The sequence below is a fragment of the Suncus etruscus genome, chromosome 16 (genome assembly GCF_024139225.1).
Source record: "Suncus etruscus isolate mSunEtr1 chromosome 16, mSunEtr1.pri.cur, whole genome shotgun sequence".
NCBI lineage: Eukaryota > Metazoa > Chordata > Mammalia > Eulipotyphla > Soricidae > Suncus > Suncus etruscus.
This window is the reverse complement of record NC_064863.1, coordinates 82,121,637-82,144,666: the sequence shown is the minus strand read 5'-3', so window position 1 is coordinate 82,144,666 and position 23,030 is coordinate 82,121,637. Positions and strand designations below refer to the sequence as shown.

General features: G+C 34.2%; 1 protein-coding gene across 1 annotated transcript in view; it reads right to left on the bottom strand.

Moving 5' to 3' along the window:
• The window catches only part of GRID2 (glutamate ionotropic receptor delta type subunit 2), a 1,564,419-nt gene that overhangs the window by 258,313 nt on the left and 1,283,076 nt on the right, over positions 1-23,030 (bottom strand). Inside the window, exon 13 of the mRNA XM_049789891.1 lies at positions 6,608-6,803. Coding sequence (XP_049645848.1) covers positions 6,608-6,803 — 196 coding nt within the window. The remainder of the gene's footprint in view (positions 1-6,607; positions 6,804-23,030) is intronic.

The window sequence follows — 23,030 nt, the reverse complement described above, 5'->3', positions numbered from 1 at the left end:
AATGGGAGAAACTATTCACCCAATGCCATCAGACAAGGGGTTAATATCGAAAATATACAAGGTATTGACAGAACTTAATAAGAAAAAATATATAGCTTCAGGAAAGACTGAGGAGAAGAAATGAACAGACACTTCCTAAAAGAAAAAATACAAATGGCCAAATGACACATAAAAAATGCTTCACATCACTAATCATCAGGGAGATGCAAATCAAACCTAAAGTGAGGTACCATCTCACATCACAGAGACTGGCATTCATCACAGAGAACAAGAACAGTAAGTGCTGGCGGTATGTGGAAAAAGGAAACTCTTATTCACTGCTGGTAGGAATGCCATCTAGTTCAGCCTTTCTGGAAAACAATATGGATATTCTTCAAAAAACTGAAAATTGAGCTCCCATATGATCAAGCTATTGCATTCCTAGGTATATGCCCTAGGAACACAAAAATGCAATACAAAATCTCTTCCTCAAACCTATATTTATTGCAGTGCTATTTACAATAGCCAGGCTCTGGAAACAACCAAGCCAAGAGCAATTTATGAGCGCATAGCCAAGAGTGTCACTGAGTGTGGCAAAAAAAAAAAAAAAATCATACTGGGAATAGGGGTGGAGGGAGGACAACATTGGTGGTGGGAATACCCCTGATTAAATGTCACTATGTACCTAAAATATTACTGTGAAAAATTTTTAATCCATTGTGGTAAAAATAAAAATATCTTAAAAAAAGAAGAAGACAGATCCCCAGTTGTTTTGCTCAGCTCAAGAAGACGTTGTCAACACTGCTGCAACTGATTTGCTCTTGGCAGCCCTTTTTCTCCTACCTCCCATTGCTGTGACTGTTGCTCACTACCAGATTCGATTTTTGAGAAACTCCCAGCTCTAAAACACTTATTGATATGTGACTCATGGGAGCCGTTGTTCAGACTTCATAAGACCATGTTGCAGGCTGAAGCTGTACTCCACATTCTTTCACACTCCAGATTCTTTCACACACACACACACACACACACACACACACACACACACACACACACACACACACACACACACACAGCCCCAGACTATTTGAAAAAGCTTAAATGGGATATGTATATTTTATCTTTAATGTTTTTCTTTAATAGGTATAATTCTGATTGTCCATTTCCTTATGTAGAAGTAATTTTTCCCATTCCTTTTTTGGGGGATCTGTTTAGTAGAAAATTCTAGTATTTAATTTTATCTTTGGTTCTGAGTTCATGTTAGATCCAAGGGATTATTTAGCTTGATAATTTTACCCAATGTGCCCAGTATTATCACTATTTCTTTTTCAGTAAGCATATTACAATGGAAAATATTATGTATGGAAACAAGTTCTTATCTAAGGAATAAGAACTTATAAATTTTGCAGTGGGACTTTTCACCTTAATATTTGTCATAGTGACTTGGCTAAGGTTTCATGCTATTGGACAATGACCACTCACCCCTGAACCTTGAATTCCATCTATAAATCAACACAGTTTTCTGCACCAGCACCAGAATATGACTTCTACCAGAAAAGGCCCTACTGCTGCCATGTCACTGACTTGTTCCAGAGTGGGTTCATATGACACCCTGCTGACTCGGAAATAGCTTTCAGGGCAGGGTTCCATGCATTGCCACCTAAGAGTAAAATGAAACCAGGAGATGCTCCATGACACCCTGACTTTGACATAGATTCTGTGCAAAAACAAGGAACTTCAACTACAAAAATTTGACTGCAATAACTGTGATTGAGAGGAACCTTTACTGAGAACAGAAAGACAACTTAGTATGTCAGAATCCTCTACTTGGTCTTATGGAAGGACGCTTAATGGTAGAGTCTCCCTATTTTTAGGCCAAAAGTTTTTCTTTCAATTTTCCCCAACTTGTGTTGTGCCTATGCAAAAACAAAAAAACTTCCACACCCACCCTTTTTATTTCTTAGATTTTAGAGGCTTCCTCCTTTCTCATAGAACCTTGGGACACACATTTCTTTGTTTTACTACATATTTATGCATTTTTCTATAAAACTAAAAAGAAAAGATAAAAGCGAGGCTGGTGGGCAGAGGCTAAGTGGTCTCATAAGCATTGGTAGAGAAAAATAAGGACAGAACTAAATATCCAAATAAAGTCAAATACTATAGAATCTATAGACCTAAAATTTAACTATCTAAACTTAAATGGGCCAGTTATACTATCAAGCCGGGGGCAAAGGATGGTGGTATATATTGGACTTTGAGTTCATTGGTGAAGGGAGGTTGACAATGATGGTGGGAATGGCTCTGACTCATGTGAGTCTAAAAATCAATATTGAAGGGCTTTGAAGATCACAATGTTTTCAGTAAAATAAATTTTAAAAGAAAGTACTAGTTTGTGAGAATTATTTCCACTGTGACTCAGGTTTCCCTAGAAGGCGATCTTTGGTAGAGCATTAACTTAGAATGCTTGTTTGATTTTGATTTATTTTTTTAATTTATTTTTCTATAATCACTGTGAAAACAGATTTTTGAGAAATTTTCTGCAAAGCACAAGCTAAAAACCAACAAAATATATTACAATTATGCTTTGTATGTTATGCACATGATTACTTGTTTGAAGGGGAAAATCACTGAATATGGTATAGTTTTTATTTTCATAAGTTTTAGTAGTGGATTGCCTGATGGTTGGTTATGTTTTTCAATAGAATTGGGCCAAGATATTTCAAACTAAATCAAATACGCTTATAACTATTATCTAATCTTTAGCTAATCAATTTCTAGGCATCTTCTTTTGAGTGAACAAAATATGTACTTCAAGAAATTTTTATTTTGGCTTTTCCCATTATAAATTCAGTCCTTTTTGTGTTTATTTTGGCCACACCTGTCTATTTTCAGGGACTACTGCTGTACTTGCACGGAAGTATCAGTCCATAAGGTCTAAAAATTAAGCCCAGGTTCAATCATTTGCCTTACTTGATGCACTATCTGTGAGAACCTTGCATTTATTTTACTCCTCCTCCAATAAATAGAACTACTGCAAAAGCATAAAATAATATCAACTGAGAAATGTAAAGTTTTGTGTAATTTTAAATTCACAATACATTTTTAAAATCATCATGCCCCTCAGTAACAAATTGCAAATTACAGTGTCTAAAAAGAAAGAGAGAGAGAAGAAAAGACATGACTGAAATTCAATTATTAATGATTTTGTAACTGTATCTTAGAGTGACTCTAGTAAAGAATTTATTTACAATTATAAAAAAAATCAGCATACCAGGGAATATAAATTTTTATCTACATTTCTTTGCATCAGTCCTTTATGTCACTATTTAAAGTTGCCCTTTGAAAATAATATAAAATATGGACCTTAATTACAGGTCTGTCACATATAACTTACTCAGAATCATATGACTGTGGTTTTCCGCATAATTTTTGTATTTTACTTACTTTTAATACACTTAAATATTTGTATTTAAGCATCAATTTTACAAAGTTATTTATATTTGGGCTTTAAATATATTAAGATCCAGAACAAAGCACACCACCAGTATTGTCTTCTCTCCACCAGAGCTCGGAGATTCTGTCTTATCAACCCACCTCTATTCCCAAGAACCCCCTTGACATGTTTCTTTTAAGTTTGCTATTTAAAGATTTAATCCCTTATGTTTATTGTTGTTTACTTCATAGTTTGGGTTTTTAGGTAGACCACTGATGTATTCAGATCCCTTGGCCCCAAACCTCTTTGCTGGTAATCCATCTTTTCTTTCTCCCTCAATTTCTTTCCTTATCTGTCCTCCTCCCTATATTTTGGGGCAAGTGTGATATAGTCATCCCACCTTTCAAATATTATATTGTCTTTTCAAACATACTTTACCTTATCTAGTATTTCTATTTTGTAACATTTCTTTACATGCTGTTTAAATAATGATAAAATTATACCAAGTGAAATTGTTATAATGAAGAAAGTCCTGAGATGAGGCAGATATTTTAAATAGTCACATTTGCACTTTAATTTGTTTATGGGTTACCCATTTAGGGATACTCAAAGTTTACTTCTGACTCTGTACTTAGGGATTACTCCTGGCAGTGCTCTGGAAACAATATGGATTGAGCCTGGGTTGCATGCAAGGGAAACATCCTACTTGTTGTAATATTGCTCCAGTCTACTGAAAAAATAATTAAACCAGTATTCCTCCCAATTCTTTCTTGTTTCATTTTTACACCTCCTTTTTTTCTCTTTCTTTCGTCCAAACAGAACCACATAACTTGAACCATCTTGTTCTGCCTCACAAAATGAGGGGGAAATAATGGAGGGTATCAAGACCAAACAGGTGTATGAACATTGAGTAGAAATAAAAAATGATCAGACTTAAACACCAAATTCAAAGCCAACAACAAGCAGCGCAATCAAAACCCAATCTACAACAAGCTAGAAACAGAGGGGACCACTTATACTAGCAACCCGGGGGTCAAAAATGGGGGGATATGGGATGCATGCTGGGAACAGGGGTGGTGGGGGGACAATACTGGTGGTGGGAATGCCCCTGATTCTATGTCACTATGTACCTAAAATATTACTGTGAAAGATTTGTAATCCAATTTGCTCAAAATAAAAAGTATTTAATTAAAAATAAATATAAACAAAATATAAATGAAACAAAAATATTTAAACCATTGTGATTTACAAATTTTCTCATAGTTGAGTTTTAGACATACAATGTCAGGACTAATCCCACTACCAGTGTCAAATTCCTCCAGCAGTATATCCAGAATCCATCCCAAACCACCACCACCACTCCAGTCTGCCATCACTACAGGCACCATTTTAAGTTTGGTTGCTAAAGATTGGATCTCATGAGTTCACTGTTGTTGATTTTGGCTTGGATATTTAATGCTGTTACAATTCTTATTGTTCATTCTTTTTAATTCTAAGCTTTGGTTGGATTCCTTGGCACCCTCGATTCTTTATGACCAGCCCCTGATCAGGCAGAATACATATAATTATTTTATTGGCTTATGGGTAGTTTGAAATAGTAAAATGTTTATTATTCAGTGATACAAATTACTACCTCATGACAGCCATAAAAGTGGTAAGAACCTTCCACTACTTAATTTAATACCTTCCTTCCACTCCTTTCTCACTGTCCTCTTTCAGGTAAACATTTTTCTTCTCTAAATTAGTTTATTTCTTTATATATCTGAGTGAAATAATTTGGTAAATGACTTTCTTTTTTTGACCAACTGCACTTAATGAGATATCTTCAGTTCCATCCACATTGTAGCAAAAGCAAGACTTCCTCTTTTCTCATAACAAGTCATATTCCATTATGTAGGTATACCAAACAATTTATCCAAACATCTGGTTCTGGGCACTTGTATTTTTGCCAAATATTTTATCTCTTCAGGGACCTATATCTAATATATGCAACTTGAGAAGATTCCAATTTGAATCCCTATAATAACATGATGTTTTGCAATTATTTATCAAAATTTAGTCCATTTCACTTGACATAGATATAGTATGTTTATATTGGTGTGAATATATCTGTATACAAACATATATGTAGTAAATTTTGGTTGCTATATTGCCAACTTTTATGGTTTTTATGTACAGAGATATTGCACCTTCACCATCACTAACTAAACTCTTTACCACTATTTCTGGGTCACTTCTGGTCTCGCTCTTCTTCTCCCTGCCCACTTGCTTGGTGATATCTATTGCTTGGACATTTTAGTTATAGTTCTCATCTCTCACTGAATATAAGCACTTCCATTTTGCTAATTATTAAAATATTACACTATATGATATTGCTGAAATTTAATTTAAATAGGAACTTATACTTGGGATCTAAAACATTCTGCTGTGGAAAGTTACAGAGAAAGATTAAATACCACTATTGTTGTTATTACAACATAAATTCATTTTAGAATCATCCCTGAATGTCTATCATTAGGATTCTTATAAGTTTTGTTACAGAAATACTTTTAAGTCAACAATTTTTCTTATGAAATTTGATGGTGTCTGAGAAACAAAAAACTGCTTCTGTATACATGTTGACACAGCCTTCTATAAAATAATAGATTCATATTTTCTCACATTCTGGATTATTTCTAAAACTATTTTGATAAGGTAGCTTCTAAAAGACATATATAACATTTGAATATTTTCAATTTTGGAAATTATAATTGAAATACTTCAGATAGCTGATAACATGAACTTTAACTTACAGAGAGCTTCACATTTGTGAGTAATCATAAAAAAGATTTTCATCTAATAACAGAATGAGTCAATATTGAGTCATTTGGAATAAATGAATAACCTAAATGTTTTATGGAATGGGTTCTGTATAGTTTATGACTTTATTAATAGCGACAATTATATTATAAATGATATAACTCTTTAAAATTAATGTATATTAATATTTACCTTGTTCTGAACAAAATATTAGAACCTGTTTTATAATGCAATGTTATGAGATAGATCTATTAACCACACCAGAGAAGACCTTGCATTCTCTCTACTGATTTACTGAGAAGCAGAAAAATCTTCTATACCCAATATATTCTTTAATTAAAAATCCAATTATAGAAGACAAAATGGTGTGATTTTAATGGAGAATTATGACTTTACCTTTTGTATTCCTGCTTGAGACTCTAGTACATTGTTCTCTGATCCATTGCTTCGGTTAATCATCCTCCAAATTTGGGAATACATACTTTCCCTCTCAAAAGGATTCATTCCCTTCATGCGAACATGGTCATAAACTGCAGAGTCTAGAACTGTGCCATAAGGGATGTCTGTTTGCTTAGAAAGGTCCTGTAGAGACCTATATTGGGAAGAGATAAAAATGAGATTATACTTAATATTTTGACTGTAAATAAAATGTTTGATGATCAATAATACATGTGATAATACAGTGTTCATTGAATTTTCTTGTTAATATTTCTAATTTTAGTGATACAGAATATTTTTATAAAAGTAATTTGAAAGAAATATGAGGAAACTGAGAAAGAGAAGATGTTCAAAAGAGAACACATTATTATTATTACAGTGAATAAAAACAGGATAGAAATCATTTTTGTGTCTGATAGGCATCTTCAGAGTTGAACCAAAGTTAGAGAAGAGAAAGAGAGAAATAAGGTTTTTGTTTTGTTTTGTTTTATTGTTTTTTGGGCCACAACCTGTGACACTCAGGGGTTATTCCTGGCTATGCTCTCAGAAATCACTCCTGGCTTGGGAGACCATATGGGATGCCTGGGGATCGAATCGCAATCACTCCTAGGTTAGACAAATGCAAGGCAAATGCCCTACTGCTTGTGCCACTGCTCAGGTACAATAAATATGCTTTTAAAAGAGGGCACAGTGTAGAAGAAGCCTTTTATTTCTGATGTTTAAAATAAATTTTATTGGTATACATGGAATCATAACACTATGTAAGATTTTGTGCACCATTACAGATGAACAGTTGAATATATAGCTTCATTAAGTTCATACCAAATACCATTCTTCACCATATCTTTTTTACATAAAATCTCTCTTTTCCTGTTAACTACTTGGTTGTTTTTATAATATAAAACTTTTTATTTAATTTGCAACATTTATTTGACTTCCCTGTGCATCACATCTGAATGATAATATGTGGATTTTTTCTATAAAGTACTCTAGGTGATTTATGATTTTGAATAGCAAAATTACATCTTATTTTTAAAAGAAGGCATTTTTGTATTAATCATATCTTTATTTAATACTTGTTAATGTCATTTGGCCACATGTGGGGGGATGAACATCATTCAGATGTGTATTCATCCTAAAACAACATTTTCCTAATAATAAAAAACTAATTTCTATTTTTTATATTTACCATAATTGTATGTGGTGTGTATATGTGTATTTGTGTTTGTGTATTCTATATCTAATCAATGGAATAAATTTTATTTTTCAAAAAGTTTGACTATGTTTACAAGCTATTTTACAGAAACAGAAAATAATGTTTCATTGTTTAAAAAAAAACTATCTTCTTTTAATAATATTTTATATAAGCACCTAGATTACAAACATGACTGTGGTTGGGTTTCAGTCATGTAAAGAACACCCCACTTCACCAGTGCAACATTTCCATCACCAATGTCCCAAATATCCTTCCTCCCCACCCTATCACCCCCTACCCCCTGTACCCTAGACAGGCTTTCTATTTCCCTCATATATTATCTTCGTTAGGATAGTTCTCAATGTAGTTATTTTTCTAACTAAATTCATCACTCTTTGTGGTTACCTTCATGTCATGAGCTGGAACTTCCAGCCCTCCTCTCTTTTGTCTATGAAAATTATTTCGAGTGTCTTTCATTTTTCTTAAAACCCATAGATGAGTGAGGCCATTCTGTATCTCTCTCTCTCTCTCTTTCTCTCTCTCTCTCTGACTTATTCCGCTCAGCATAATAGATTCCATGTACATCCATGTATAGGAAAATTTCATGACTTCATCTCTTTTGACGGTGGCATAATATTCCATTGAATAAATGTACCACATTTATTTAGCCATTCATCTGTTGAGGGGCATCTTGGTTGTTTCCAGAGTCTTGCTATGGTAAATGGTGCTGCAATGAATATAGGTGTAAGGAAGGGATTTTTGTATTGCATTTTTGTGTTCCTAGGTATATTTCTAGGAGTAGTATAACTGGATCATATGGAAGCTCAATTTTCAGGTTTTGGAGGAATCTCCATATTGCTTTCTATAAAGGTTGGACTAGACGGCATTCCCACCAACACTGCTTGTTCTCATTCTTTGTGATGTGTGCTGATTTCTCTTTATGTTACTCAAGGAATTAACTTTTTTCAAGTATTTAATGTATATCTTGCAGGTAGATTTCCTTATATTTTAATGTATGAATTGATTTATTTTCTTAAATATTAATTTCAAATGTGTAAAATCAATTATCACTTCAGTGAATCTCTTGGGTTTGTATAGGTATAATTAATGATACATCAAAAAAAGGGGAAATAAAAACATATAAATTGAAGTGGAAAAAGCATTCAAGATACAATGACCAGTTATGATTTTTAAAAAGTGTTCAGAAAAGTTGAATGTAAGAAACTTTTCTGAAAATAGTAAAGATTACATTAAAGATTATAGAAAGGTTTAACAAACCTATATCTAGTTAATATAGTAAGTGGCGAAAAACTGAAGACCTTTCCACTAAGATCAGGCACAAGACAAAGATATCTACATGACCATTAATATGCAGTAGAGTACTGGATTTTCTAAACAAAACACAAAGAAATAAGAAAATGCCAAATTTGAAAAGAATTCAGACTGCATAGAAAATCCTAGAGTCCATTAAAAAGTGCCAGCATTCCCACCATTAATGTTGCACTGGTGAAAGGGGGGGGTGTTCTTTTTATAATTGACACTCAAATACGAACATATTTTTAATCATGGTTGCTTAAATAAAGATATAATTAAAAATTTAATTTAATTTTAAAAATGCCTGCACAATATATCTATATAGTAAAGTAAAAGACTATAAAATACAGTTTTGAATTTTTTCTTTGCCCCCTCCCCTTTTATGAATTTCTATATGTAAATAATGATGCATAAAAGAAAGATATAATTTTTCTTGTTGTTTTGGGTCACACCCAGTATCTTCTTGTCTGAATGTAGTTGGGCTAGAGGAACCATATAGGATCGTGGGGATTAACTGGGTTGTCCACATACAAGGCAGATGTCCTACATACTGTGTTGTGTATGTAAATATTTTAGGGGATTACTATGTTACTCACCCTAAACTGATTGGTGATTGTGCCCTACCCTAGGATGTGACCTGGCATTCTGTTCCCACCCTAGGGTGGCACCTGATTCTGTCCCACCATTGGGTGGTACTTGGTCCCACCATTGGGTGGTACCTGACTCTGGGGGATAAAAACAAGGGTCTGTGGAAGGCCGGGGCTTTTTTGCTGGAACTGAGGCTGAGTCTTTGGACTTCAGACTTGTCCACCGAATAAAGCTAATATTTCCACGAGCCTGACTGTCTGCGAGCTGTTTACCCGCCGTTTCACCTCAGAACCATCGGCTGGACAGGGTGGCAGACGCGTGCTCCTAGCTGGAAGGGAAAGACCTCATCCTCCATCCCTCCATCAGTCAACCTTTTCAGGGGCTGACTTGCAACAATACTGTACTATCTTTCTGCCCAGAGAAAAATATTTTTTGTTTGTTTTTGGCCACACCTGACAGTTCTCATGGATTACTCCTGGCTCTGCTCTCAGAAATCGCTCCTGGCAGGCGCGGGAGGCCATCTGGGATGCCAGGAATTGAACCCGGATCCATCCCAGATTAGCCACATGTAAAGTAAACTCTACCACTGTTCTATCTCTCTGGTCCTGAGAAAGAAAAAAATTATAAGACTCATTTCCAATTGTCCACCCCCCTGCATTCATATATATAAAGTGTACATGGATCAGAGAAACTATTTAGTAAGTACCCACCTGATTAAAATTAGTATCTATGATATATAAAGCTCTGGCAGAGCTTAACAAGAAAAATATATCTGACTGTATAAAATATGGGGAGAGGAGAAAAATAAAAACTTTCTAAGAGAATTATAGTTGGCCAGAAGGTGCATAAAAATATTTCACATCATTAATCATAGGGAGATGCAAGTCAAAATAATAATTAGATATTATCTCATACCACAGAGATTAGCCTACATCAAAAACAAGAACAACCAGTTTTAGTGTGCATGTGGGAGAAAGGGACTCTCAGTCACTGCTGTTTGAAATGTCAATTGCTTCAGCAACTGACCTTCAGCATTGACCTTTTTAGAAAATAGTATGAACATTTCTCAAAAAATTAAAAATTGAGCTTGCCTATTACCCAGAATTGCCCTTTCTGGGACTATACACAAGGGGCCCAAGCCATAGTGCACAAAAGGCATCTGTAATAGCCAGAAATCTAGAAACAACCTAAATGCCAGAGAACAGATGCATGTTGGGAAAATTCAAGTCATGAAATTTGCATTCTAGATCAATGGAGGAATATGTATGGATATGGAGAGGATTTTTTTGTGTGAAATGAGTTAGAGGGAGTAGATAGATGTGGAGTGATCACAGTCATTTTGTGAGATCCAAAAAAAGTGATAGTACTGTGATAATACCCAAGAAAGTCAAAGGCCATGAGGACTGTTCCATGGTAAAAAAAACTTGCCACAAAGAGTGAAGGGATACAGTAAGAGAATATAAAGGATTATTATGACAATAGTCGTTGGAAATGAATCATTCTGGACAAGAACTGGGTGCTGAAAGGAGAGAAAGTGATGTGAGTATATCCCTTAAACGTTACAATACTTTAAATAACAGCTTCTCAATGAAAAATATAAGAGAAGGAAAGCATGAGAGAGAGAATTTGTTCCATTGGACAGCAGGGGGAGGCAGTTGTGAGTGATCTAGGAAAACTGGTGGAAGGAAATGTCCACTTGTGAAGGAATATATGTTGGATATTGCATGACTGGAATATTGCATAAATAATTTTGTAACTGTGAATTGCAAGGTGATTCAATTTAAAAGTTATTAGAAAAACAACAAATCAAGTTCCTAAAAATAAAATTAACAAAGCTGGTAAAATATTTAAACAAAGAAAATTATACATTATTGTTAGAAGAAATGGGTGAGAATTGAACTGAAAGAATTATCATGGTAAAAATGATCATTTTTCACTTAGCATTTAGAAGATCAAATATTAACTAATTATGAGGGGCCAGAGTGATAATAGCATAGTGGTAGGGCATTTGCATTGAACATGGTTGACACAGGATGGACCTGGGTTTGATCCCTGGCATCCCATATGGTCCCCGAGCCAGGGCCATTTTCTCAGTGCATAGCCAGGAGTAACCCCTGAGCATCATGACGTGTGGCCCAAAATCCCCCCCCCCAATTAGCTTATTATAAATGTCATTTATATGACATTCTTTAGGGACATGGAATAATGAAACTCCTTGAATAGCTAAAGCAATCCTAAGGAATAGATGAGGGGGTCTTGCATTTCCTAAATTTATACTTGAAAGTTAAATATTTTTTTAAAAAAAGTGTTGGATTATAGTAATGACAGATTCTCAGGCCAATGGAATAAATTTTAAAAACTAGAATAAGTATTCAGATATATGAATTGAGAAAGGAGGTAATTCATAAAATGCAGTAAGAAAAACTTCTTCATCAAATAGTTTGGAAAACTAAACCTTTTTCTCCCATCATACTCAAATGGCAATTGAAAGATTAAAGTCATGAATATTAGATCTGAATCAATAAAATAAACTTAGCAACCAGAGGTAGAACTTTTATATTCAGAGACACCTTCAATGACTGTGTGCTTCTGGAGAAAAAAAAAAAGGCAAATTGAGGATGAGTGCCTCTAAAAGGACTCCACCCATTTTTGGTGTTTTTGATTTTTACCCCATTTTATTACTTTTCTCTTCTTCAAACAAAACCACATAACTTGAGTTATCTAGTCCCGCTTCCCAATTACAGGGGGATATAATGGAGGTACCATTACCAAACAGTTGTAAGATCACTAAGATCATTCTACCAGCCCCAGGATTGAGGGTGGAGGATATGGGAGGCAGGATGGGAACGGAGGTGGAGGAGGACAATTCAGTGATGGGAATTCCCCTGATTCAATGTTAATATGTACCTAAAATATTACTGTGAACATTATGTAAGCCACTATGATTAAAATACACATTATATTAAAAAAGATTTGAGATTAAAAAATACAATAAAATAAATTAAAAGAATTAATTTGAGATTACTTTTCAAAAGACTTTGTATTTATATCAATAATATGATAAATATTTCAATAAAATTTTTCACCACCAAAAAAAAGCAAGCAAATATCAAACTAAAATTTCTACACTGAAAAAAATGATGACTATAATAAACAAGCCTATGATTGGCAAAAAATCATTCTCATGCCATATGCTTGATAAAGCCTTCTATAAAAATTTCTTAGAATATTTAACAAAAGTTAGCAGAAACAACAACAAAATAAAAAATAGGTCCAGCAGATATGATGCCTGCCTTGCACAAGGCAACTAAGATTCAATTTCTGGCATCCCATATGGTCACCCCAGGCTTCAAAGAGCAATCCCTAAATGGACTAACCCCTTAAAACCTTGAATGTGGCTAAACAAACAAGCAAACAAACAAAACCCAGAAAAAGTATAACTGTTTAGCAGACATATATTACTAGATTTACTCTGGGAGTTTTGCTCTGAGATATTCTCTGTAATAAACAGTCAAGGACATCATTGCAGAGAAACTCCCAGAGCTAAAGTAGGCATGCAACCAAATCCTGCATGCCTGAAGAGAACCAGCTAAAAGAGGTACCCCCCCCAAAAAAAGCACCCCAAGACACATCCTAGTCACAATGACAAATCCCACAAATAGGAATTTATTACTTAAAGCAGAAAGATCAAGAAGGGAAATGGCATTCAAAGGAGCACCTTAAGTTTAGGCAGACCTGTTACAAGAAATCCTCAAGGTCAGAAGGCAGTGGTAGGTTGTAGTAATAAAACTCAACAAATGAGTCCTTTGCCTAGAATACTGCACATAACCTGACCCAGTTTTAGGTTTGAAGGAAGTATACATTCCTACATGAATTAATAGCAGCTTCAGAAACTTTACAGACTCATCAACAGCCTTAAAAGAAAAAATGAAAGATCTACTTTAAGACAAGACAGACCAACAGCCAAACCAAACTTCTACAAAAAGATGACACTAAATCCCATGATAATTATCTCTCTCAAAATCAATGGGCTAAATATACATGTTAAGAGACACATAGTGGCAAAATGTATCAAAAAGCTGAATCCAATATTCTGCTGCTTACAAGAAACACAACTGAATAGTCAGAACAAACAGACTCAAAATCAAACGCTAAAGGAAAATAATTCAAGCAAACAATTCCCTTAAAAAAGGGGGCTGGAGAGATAGCATGGAGGAAAGGTGTTTGCCTTGCATGCAGAAGGACAGTGGTTTGAATCCCGGCATCCCATATGGTCCCCGGAGCCTGCCAGGAGTAATTTCTGAGTGTAGAGCCAGGATTAACCCCTGAGTGCTGCCGGATATGACCCAAAAACCAAGAAAGAAAGAAAGAAAAAAAAAAGACAAGAAAAACTTAAAAAAGCTGAATTGGCCATATTAATTCCAGATGACACAAAAATTTAGACTCAGAAAATTTATAAAGGACAAAGATGGTTATTAATAAAAAATAAAAAGATTAAATATAACAAAAAGAAATAACACTACTAAACATATATGCACCCAAAGAGGACCAGAAAAATATTTAAAACAATTGTTAACAAATTTATAAAAATAAATCAATAGCAACACAATAATTGTGGTAGATTTCAGCACTGCCCTGTCATCTCTTGTTAGGTCAACCAGGATGAAACTCAACAAGAACATACTAGCTCTGAAAGGTGAAATAAAAGAAAGTAGACTAGTAGATACACACACACACACACACACACACACACACACATATATATATACACATATATATAAACTAGTAGATATATACAAACACACACACAAAGACACACACACACACACACACACACACACACACACATATATATATATATATATATATATATATATATATATATATATATATATGTGGTCATTATCATAGATAGATCACTTGCTGGCCCATAAAAAGTATCTCCAAAAAGTCAAGATGAAATAAATAGTATGGATTACGTTCTCAGATCACAAGGCATTGAAATTAGAATTGAAATACCAAGGGTCACAGAAGAAAAACTTTAACACCTGGAAAATAAACAGCACACTGCTGAACAACCAGTGAGTCTGAGATAAAACCAAAGAGAAAGTCAAAACATTTCTGAAAACAAATGACAATAAAAACAAAAACAGTCAGAATCTATGGGACATAGCAAAATTAATACTAAAAGGAAAAATTATATCTTTGCAAGCAAAAATCAGAAAGAAAGAAGGGGACTACATAAATAGCTTAAACACACCACTGATAAATTTAAAAATTTATCAATAAAAGAAACCAAAAATAGGTAGGCAGAAGGAAATAACAAAACTTAGAGCAGAAATCAATGAAGTGGAAATAAAATAAATCTGAAATATCAATGAAGAGCAAATTCAGAAAAAATTAACAATATTGATAAAATACTAAAAAAACTTACAAAGAAACAGTGAGAAACCTAATAAACTGGATTAGAATTGAAAAGGGGAGATCAAAACAGATGCTACAGTTATTCAAATGTTATCTTGAATCTATGTGAGGAAACATGAGAACCTTGAACAAATGGATAAATTCTTGGACTCATAATCTACATTTAAAACAGGATAATCTAGCATATCTAAAAAGACCTGTCAATATTGAAGAAATTAAAAGAGTAAACAAAAGTAGTCCCGAAAACAAACACCCAGATCCTGATGGTTTCACTAAATAATTCTTTCAAACCATTCTAGTGGAATTACTACCAATCCTTTGTTGGCTTTTTCATGAAATTAAAAAATCAGGAACACTCTTAAATAGTATTTATGAAGCTAACATCACCCTTATACCGAAACCAGACAGAAAAATTGCAAAAAAGTAAAATTATAGACCAATGTCCTTGATGAATACAGATGCAAAGATCCTCAACAAAATTCTGGCAAATAGAATCCGGCGTCTCATCAGGAAGATCATACACCATTACCAAATAGGTTTCATTCCAGGGATGCAAGGATGATTTAACATAATGAATCAGTCAACATAATACACCATATAAACAAAAAGAAAAAAATATATGATTTAATCAATAGATGTAGAGAAAGCATTCTATAAATTCTAATATCAATTTTTGACAAAAACTCTCATCAAGATGGAAATAGAAGGAATTTTTCTCAATGTAGTTAAGGCCATTTACCAAGCCAATGGCAAATATTATTCTCAATGCAGATAAACTCAAAACATTTCCTCTACAATCTGGTACAAGAAAAGATTACTCTCTCTCATCACCCCTATTTATCATAGTGCTGGAAGTGCTTGCCTTAGTGATTAGGCAAGAAAAATATATCAAGGGCATCCAGAATAGAAAAAGAAGAAGTCAAGCTCACACTATGCAAATTACATGATACAGTATTTAGAATACCCTACATACCTGAAAAGCTTCTAGAAACATTGAATTCATATAGAAAAGTGGCAGTTTACAAAATCAACAAGCAAAAATAAATGGCCTTCTTATATAGCAATAGAGTAAAGAAATGGATATTAAAAAACCAATCCCATTCACATTAATGTCACACAAACTCAAATATCACCGAGTCAACTTAACTAAAGACATGAAGGACCTATACAAAGAAAAATAAAAAAGCCTGCTTCAAGAAATAAAATAGAGGGGCCGGGCGGTGGCGCTGGAGGTAAGGTGCCTGCCTTGCCTGCGCTAGCCTAGGACGGACCGCGGTTCGATCCCCCGGCGTCCCATATGGTCCCCCAAGAAGCCAGGAGCAACTTCTGAGCGCATAGCCAGGAGTAACCCCTGAGCGTCACAGGGTGTGGCCCAAAAACCAAAAAAAAAAAAAAAAAAAAAAAAAAAAGAAATAAAATAGGGCATATGGAAATGGAGACTGATACCCTGCTCAAGAATAGAAGGATGAATATTATTAAAAATCAACACTACCCAAAGCATTGTACAGATTTACTGCAATCCTACTAAGAATACCCATGCATTTTTTTCGAAGAAGTGGATCAAATACACCTAAAATTCATTTGGAACAATGAAAACCCATGAATAATTAGTGTAACCATTTGAAAAGTATAGGAAGCATCACTATCCCCTACTTTAAATTATCTTACAAATCAATGTTTATTAAAACAACATGATAATTGGAAGAAAAATAGACCCTCAGATCTGTGGAATAGAGTTGAGTATTCAGAGAATGTTCTCCTGGCATACAATCAATCTTTAATAAAGGGACAATAAATGCAAACTGGAGAAAGGAAAACCTCTTCAACAAGTGGTTATAGACAACTGGTCAGTCACTTGCAAAAAGATAACTCAGATCTCCACCTAACACAATTCATAAAGATCAAATACAAATGGGTTAAATATCTTGATATCAGATACAAAACCATAGGGTACATTGAATAACATGTAGGTCAAACACTCCATGACATTGAGACTAAAGGCATATTCTAGAGAAAACAGCACCTAAACAAGTGGATACAGAGATTTTAAAAGATGAAATTATATTAAGCTGAGAAGCTTTTGTACCTCAAAGGAAATAGTGCTTAAGATACAAAAGCCACCCAGAGAAAGGGAGAAGCTGTTCACCCAAAATCGGACAAGGTAATATTGAAGATATACAAGTTGTTGACAGAACTTAACAAGACAAAACATAACCACATCAATAAATGGTGAAAAGAAATAAAAAGACAATTTCTCAAAGAAGAAATACAAATGGTAAAATGTACATAAAAATCCTCCACATCATCCATCATCAGGGATATGCAAATCAAAACAATGAGGTACCATCGCACACCACAGAGACAGGCACACATCAAAAAGAACAATAACAGTTAGTGCTGGTGGAGATGTGGGGAGAAATAAACTCTCACTCACTGCTGGTTGGAATGTCATCTAGTCCAACCTTTATAAAAATAATAAGGAGATTCCTCCAAAAAGTAGAAATTGAGGTCCTGTATGATCCAGCTATACCAGTCCTAGGGATATTCCCTAGGAACACAAAAGCGCAATACAAAACCCCTTTCATCACACCTATATTCTTCATAGTGCTATTTACCATAGCCAGACTCTGCAAACAACCGAAATGCCCTTCAACAGATGAATGGCTAAAGAAACCATGATACTGGGGCCGGGCGGTGGCGCTAAAGGTAAGGTGCCTGCCTTACCTGCGCTAGCCTAGGACGGACCGCGGTTCGATCCCCCGGCGTCCCATATGGTCCCCCAAGCCAGGAGCGACTTCTGAGCGCATAGCCAGGAGTAACCCCTGAGCGTCACCGGGTGTGGCCCAAAAACCAAAAAAAAAAAAAAAAAAAAAGATCCAAAAAAAAAAAAAAAAAAAAGAAACCATGATACATATACACAATGTAATATAATGCACCCATCAGGAAAGAAGTCATGAAATTTTCCTATACATGAATGGACATTGAAACTATTATGCTTAGTAAAATAAGTCAAATGAATAGACACGCAGAATAGTCTCACTTACCTATGGTTATAAGAAAAATAATAGACATTATTGTAATAATTCCCAGATATGAGTACAGAAAGGACTGGTAGAGTGCAGTTGAAGAAAATAACTACACTAACAACTATGGTGACACTATCATGAGTGAGAGAAATAGAATGTCTCTTTCAAGTACAGTTGGGGTGAGGGAAAAAGGAAATTTGGGTCATTGGTGATGAAAATGTACACTGTTGAAGGTGGGTATTCTTTTTATGACTTAAACTCAAGTAAAATTATGTTTGTAATCATGGTGTTTAAAGATATTATTAAAATGATTAATCAAAGACATTTCACTATCTTAGCTCTCATCAAAGTCTCATCAAATTCTAATCCATGTTCCATACCACGGTTAAAATATTTTCGATATTCAAATATCATTCCATCTCATTCCATTTTGGATTTATATTGAAATATTTACATAATCTTTAGTGCATTTAGAAAACAAATAAAAATTCAAATCATAGGGACGAAGCCATGGTGTAAGTGGTAAGGCATTTGCCTTGTACATGTTAACCTAGGATGGGCTGAGTTCAATATGACAAAATTTCATATGGTCCCCAAGCCAGGAGTGATTTTTGAGAGCATAGTGAGAAGTAACCAAGCAACAACAAAAACAAAAACATTTGAAAAAATTTTCAAATCACAGTGTTTTAAATCCATAAAAATGGTCTCATTTAAAAATGTTCCCAAATTTTTGTGTAATTCATAGTCATATTACAGGTCAAACTGTCCTAGGTTATTGAAAATAATCCTACTTACAGGAAGGATGGACAGACTATAGCAGAGATTACTGGGAAGAAAAGAGGACTTTCTAAGAAAACACACACATACACACACAAAGTGATTAAGCACATGTCAAGTAGGGTGAAACTAATTCTCTTGATGTTTTTTGAGTTAATCTTTTGTTGCTTTCCAAGAGAAATTGAGTAAACTCAATTATTGCACAGATTCACTAAATTCAACAGAAGAGATACTAGATTCAACAGAAGAGATACGAATATCAGAAATATAGGACAGCTGGTGAAACACTTGTACAGGCAGGAGTGACTCTGAGCCAGGAGTAAATTTCCAGAGCATGCCTAGATATTGCCCCGTAAAAAGTAAACAAACAAAACAGAAAATATCACATTTTTTCCCAAGGAAAATTTATGTAAGGAGTAAAAACCAAAATAATATACTAAGATCATTAATGGGTTCCACCTTGATATCTTGCACAGAGGTTCTTGTATTTTTTCTTCTTCTTTTTTATTTATTTTATTTATTTATTTTTATTTTTTCTTCTAAAAAACCTGAATTTGCTTGACTTCATCACATTAATGAATTATTTCCTAGGAATACACACAAACCCAATTGCTTTTCAGCTGTTTTGTAATGTGACTGTAAGTTTCCTCAGGGAAAGATATTCCTAGACTACTTAGGGAATTTTTTCCTTCAAAATCTAATTGAATTTTTTCAATGTTAATACTTAAGATACTTTATATTTTGGCAGTGTTATGAAATTTTACTACTTTGTTTTCTTCATTATATGTTATTGATTCTCATGAATTTTTATAATGCATTTTTCAAGCTAAGAATGTAGCCCAGGGTCTGGAAACTGATCATCAATAAATGAGACACATTGCTCATTTGCTCTTTTTCAAAAGACATGTTTTCATCCTTAAAAGAAAACAAACCATTAGGCTCACAGTAAATAAAAATGAGATATATTACCAAATATTTTGTGTGTGATTAATCATGTGTAGCACTGTGTCATAGTCCAAAACACAATAAAATTGTTTTAAAGAGACCAGTGAAGGGGCCAGAGATATAGCATGGAGGTAAGGCATTTGCCTTTCATGCAGGAGGTCATCAATTTGAATCCCGGGGTCCCACATAGTCCCCCATGCCTGCCAGGAGCAATTTCTGAGCCTGGGGCTAGGAATAACCCCTGAGCACTGCCGGAGTGTGACCCTAAAACCACACTCACAAAAAAAAGAGAGAGACCAGTGAAAATTTCCCTTTTAAATAAATCAGTTGTAAATGATTTACTGCTGAATTTCTTTTTTTTTTATTTTGGGCCACACCCAGTGACACTAAAGGGTTATTCCTATAAATAATTAGAAATTGCTCCTGGCTTGGGGGACCATAAGGGACACTGGGGGATTGAACTACAGTCTGTCCTGGGTCAGCCACGTGCAAGGCATACACCCTACCACTTAGATGAAATCAGGCACATTCAGGGTGGTATGTCCATAGACAAGTCTAATTACTTTAAGTATATTTGAGTCAAAATATGTTAAGAAATAAATATTATTTACCTATGATTTATTATATTGCCAGTATTAATAAGCCTAAAAGTCAAGAAATATAAGAGAAATAGAAGATGTGATTCATTAGTGCCATATTTATACTCTGGTTAGTGAACCTGGAAAGAACACCAATACATTTCTTAGAGTTAATGAGCCATACTATAACAAAAATAAACACCACTCTACTTAAAATGTCATAATGGAAAATAAACTCAGAATTCTACCACACCTAGGAAGAAAAGATGGTAGGTTGAAGACTTAGCCAGTATCAACCTCTTTGTTAAGGACTTTAGAAAGGAAATGTTGAGTATGTCCCAGGAGCTCCGAATAAATTATGGAATGGACAACCCATAAGATTCAAGAAGATATTAGAGAAAAAATTATAGAACTTTAAACAGAAATGACAGAACTTAAAACTTTGGTAGGTGAAATGAAAAATTTACTAGAAAGCATCACTAACAGAATAACATCTGTTGAAGATAGAATCAGTGAGCTTTAATATGATCTACATTACAGCTCTAGACAATAGCAGAAGATGGGTAAAAAGAGAAATATTTAGCCATAAATCTAACATGTATAAAGCATAGGTACTACATTTGCAAAATGTTAAAATAAACTTAAGAACTACATAAATGGAGAGACACAGTGCTTCCATAAATTATGAAACTCAAGATGGCAAACAAATTATTACCAATATTACATATTAATCCTTAGCAAAAAAATTGGCAATATTTTTGTAGATCTAAACAAGATAATCCTAAACTTGCTTATTCATTGGTCTTGAAGTCAATTTAATTAACCAAAATAATTATTCTAAAGAATTGTGAGTTGATGAATAAATATAATGCAGTACAGGCAGAATCCCTAGATCACTTTTGACCCCAGAGCTTAACACAGAAGGAAAAAACATAGAAGGAAAGAAATCAGAACTAGAAGAAAGATGAGAAACTACATAACAAGAGAACAGGGGTCAGGATTTCTGATAGATTAGTAATATGAGAATGGTGTTTTCTATTCACAGGCTGAACAGGAAAATTTTGTGATCTGCCTGTCAAAATGGTAGGAAGGATGTAGGATGGAATGGCGTGGGCTGATACAGTATAGGAACACTCATGATGGCAGTTGACACTGATGGTGGGATTGATTTTTCAAGTTATGAGATTAAAATCTAACTATCAATAACTTAGTAAATCATGGATCTTTAACTACATTAAAATGTTTTAAAAAGAAAATAAATAGGGGTCGGCGAGGTGGCACTAGAGGTAAGGTGTCTGTCTTCCTTGCAAGCGCTAGCCAAGGAAAGATTGCGACCGCTGTTCGATCCCCTGGCGTCCCATATGGTCCTCCCAAGCCAGGGGCGATTTCTGAGCGCTTAGCCAGGAGTAACCCCTGAGCATCAAACGAGTGTGCTCCCTCCCCCCAAAAAAGAAAAGAAATAATTGTGAGTGTAATCTCTCTATTTGATTTTAGCTATAGTAGTAAAATATTCTGCTATTGGTAGAAATAAATTTATAAAGATAGAAGATAGAGAATAATTCTGATTTTATGTCTCTGCATAATTACTCCAAAAACTAATAGTATGGTGGTATAACGTAAGAAACTCATAGATAGACACAGTCACAGAGGTCAGGAGCACAGGTTTTGCTTGTGCTGATTCAGGTTTGATTCCTAGCACTATTAGTTGTGGCCACAGTGACCACTGACAAAACAATTAAATATAAGTATATTCAGACCAAAGCATTAGAGTCAATTGGCATGGTACTGGGAATGTCTCCTTGATCTCCAAATGCTATTGTATAATGTTTGGTCAACTAACTTATCTTCACAAAAATGCACATACACTTCAATGAAGTAAAAAAAAATTTCAAGCAAAAGGTTTCTAGAACAGTTGAATATAGTGTCAGTTCCTGGTTTTTAAAACAACACTACAAAGAAATAAAAAATAGCCATTAGAGAAAACTAAATTAAGCCTACAGATGGCATCTTTGTATAGTGACAGAAACTTCTATATAATTTCTCCAAAGAAATTTTTCATAAATATAAACATTACTTGTTGACACAATACATTATTTATTAGTATACTTTGTCCTTCAAAACTTTCAGAGCTTTCCTAGTTCTCAAAATAGCTATATTCAACTTTCATACCTTAAAATTGAACAAAAATAACTTATTTTTGATGGTTCAAGGTTAAAAAGAATTGGTGTACAGGATGAAATTTATGAAAAGCAGCCCTTAGAGGCAACTTCTTTTCAAAAATGAGTTTGAACAGTTAAGTAATAAGTATTATATTTTATAATATCTCCACATTAGTGATTCCTTGTACTCTGCATAATTTTTAGGAATTAGTAAACCTTGTTTACTCTTTGAATATCTTTTATAAAAATAAACAAACTGAGGCAATATTTCTGCATTATCATATAATTTGTCAAGAGATACAAAAATTTTCAAGTCAAATGTTTTCTTATTATCAAAATGAATAGTCTCTGAAACAATACCATAGTATATCAGGT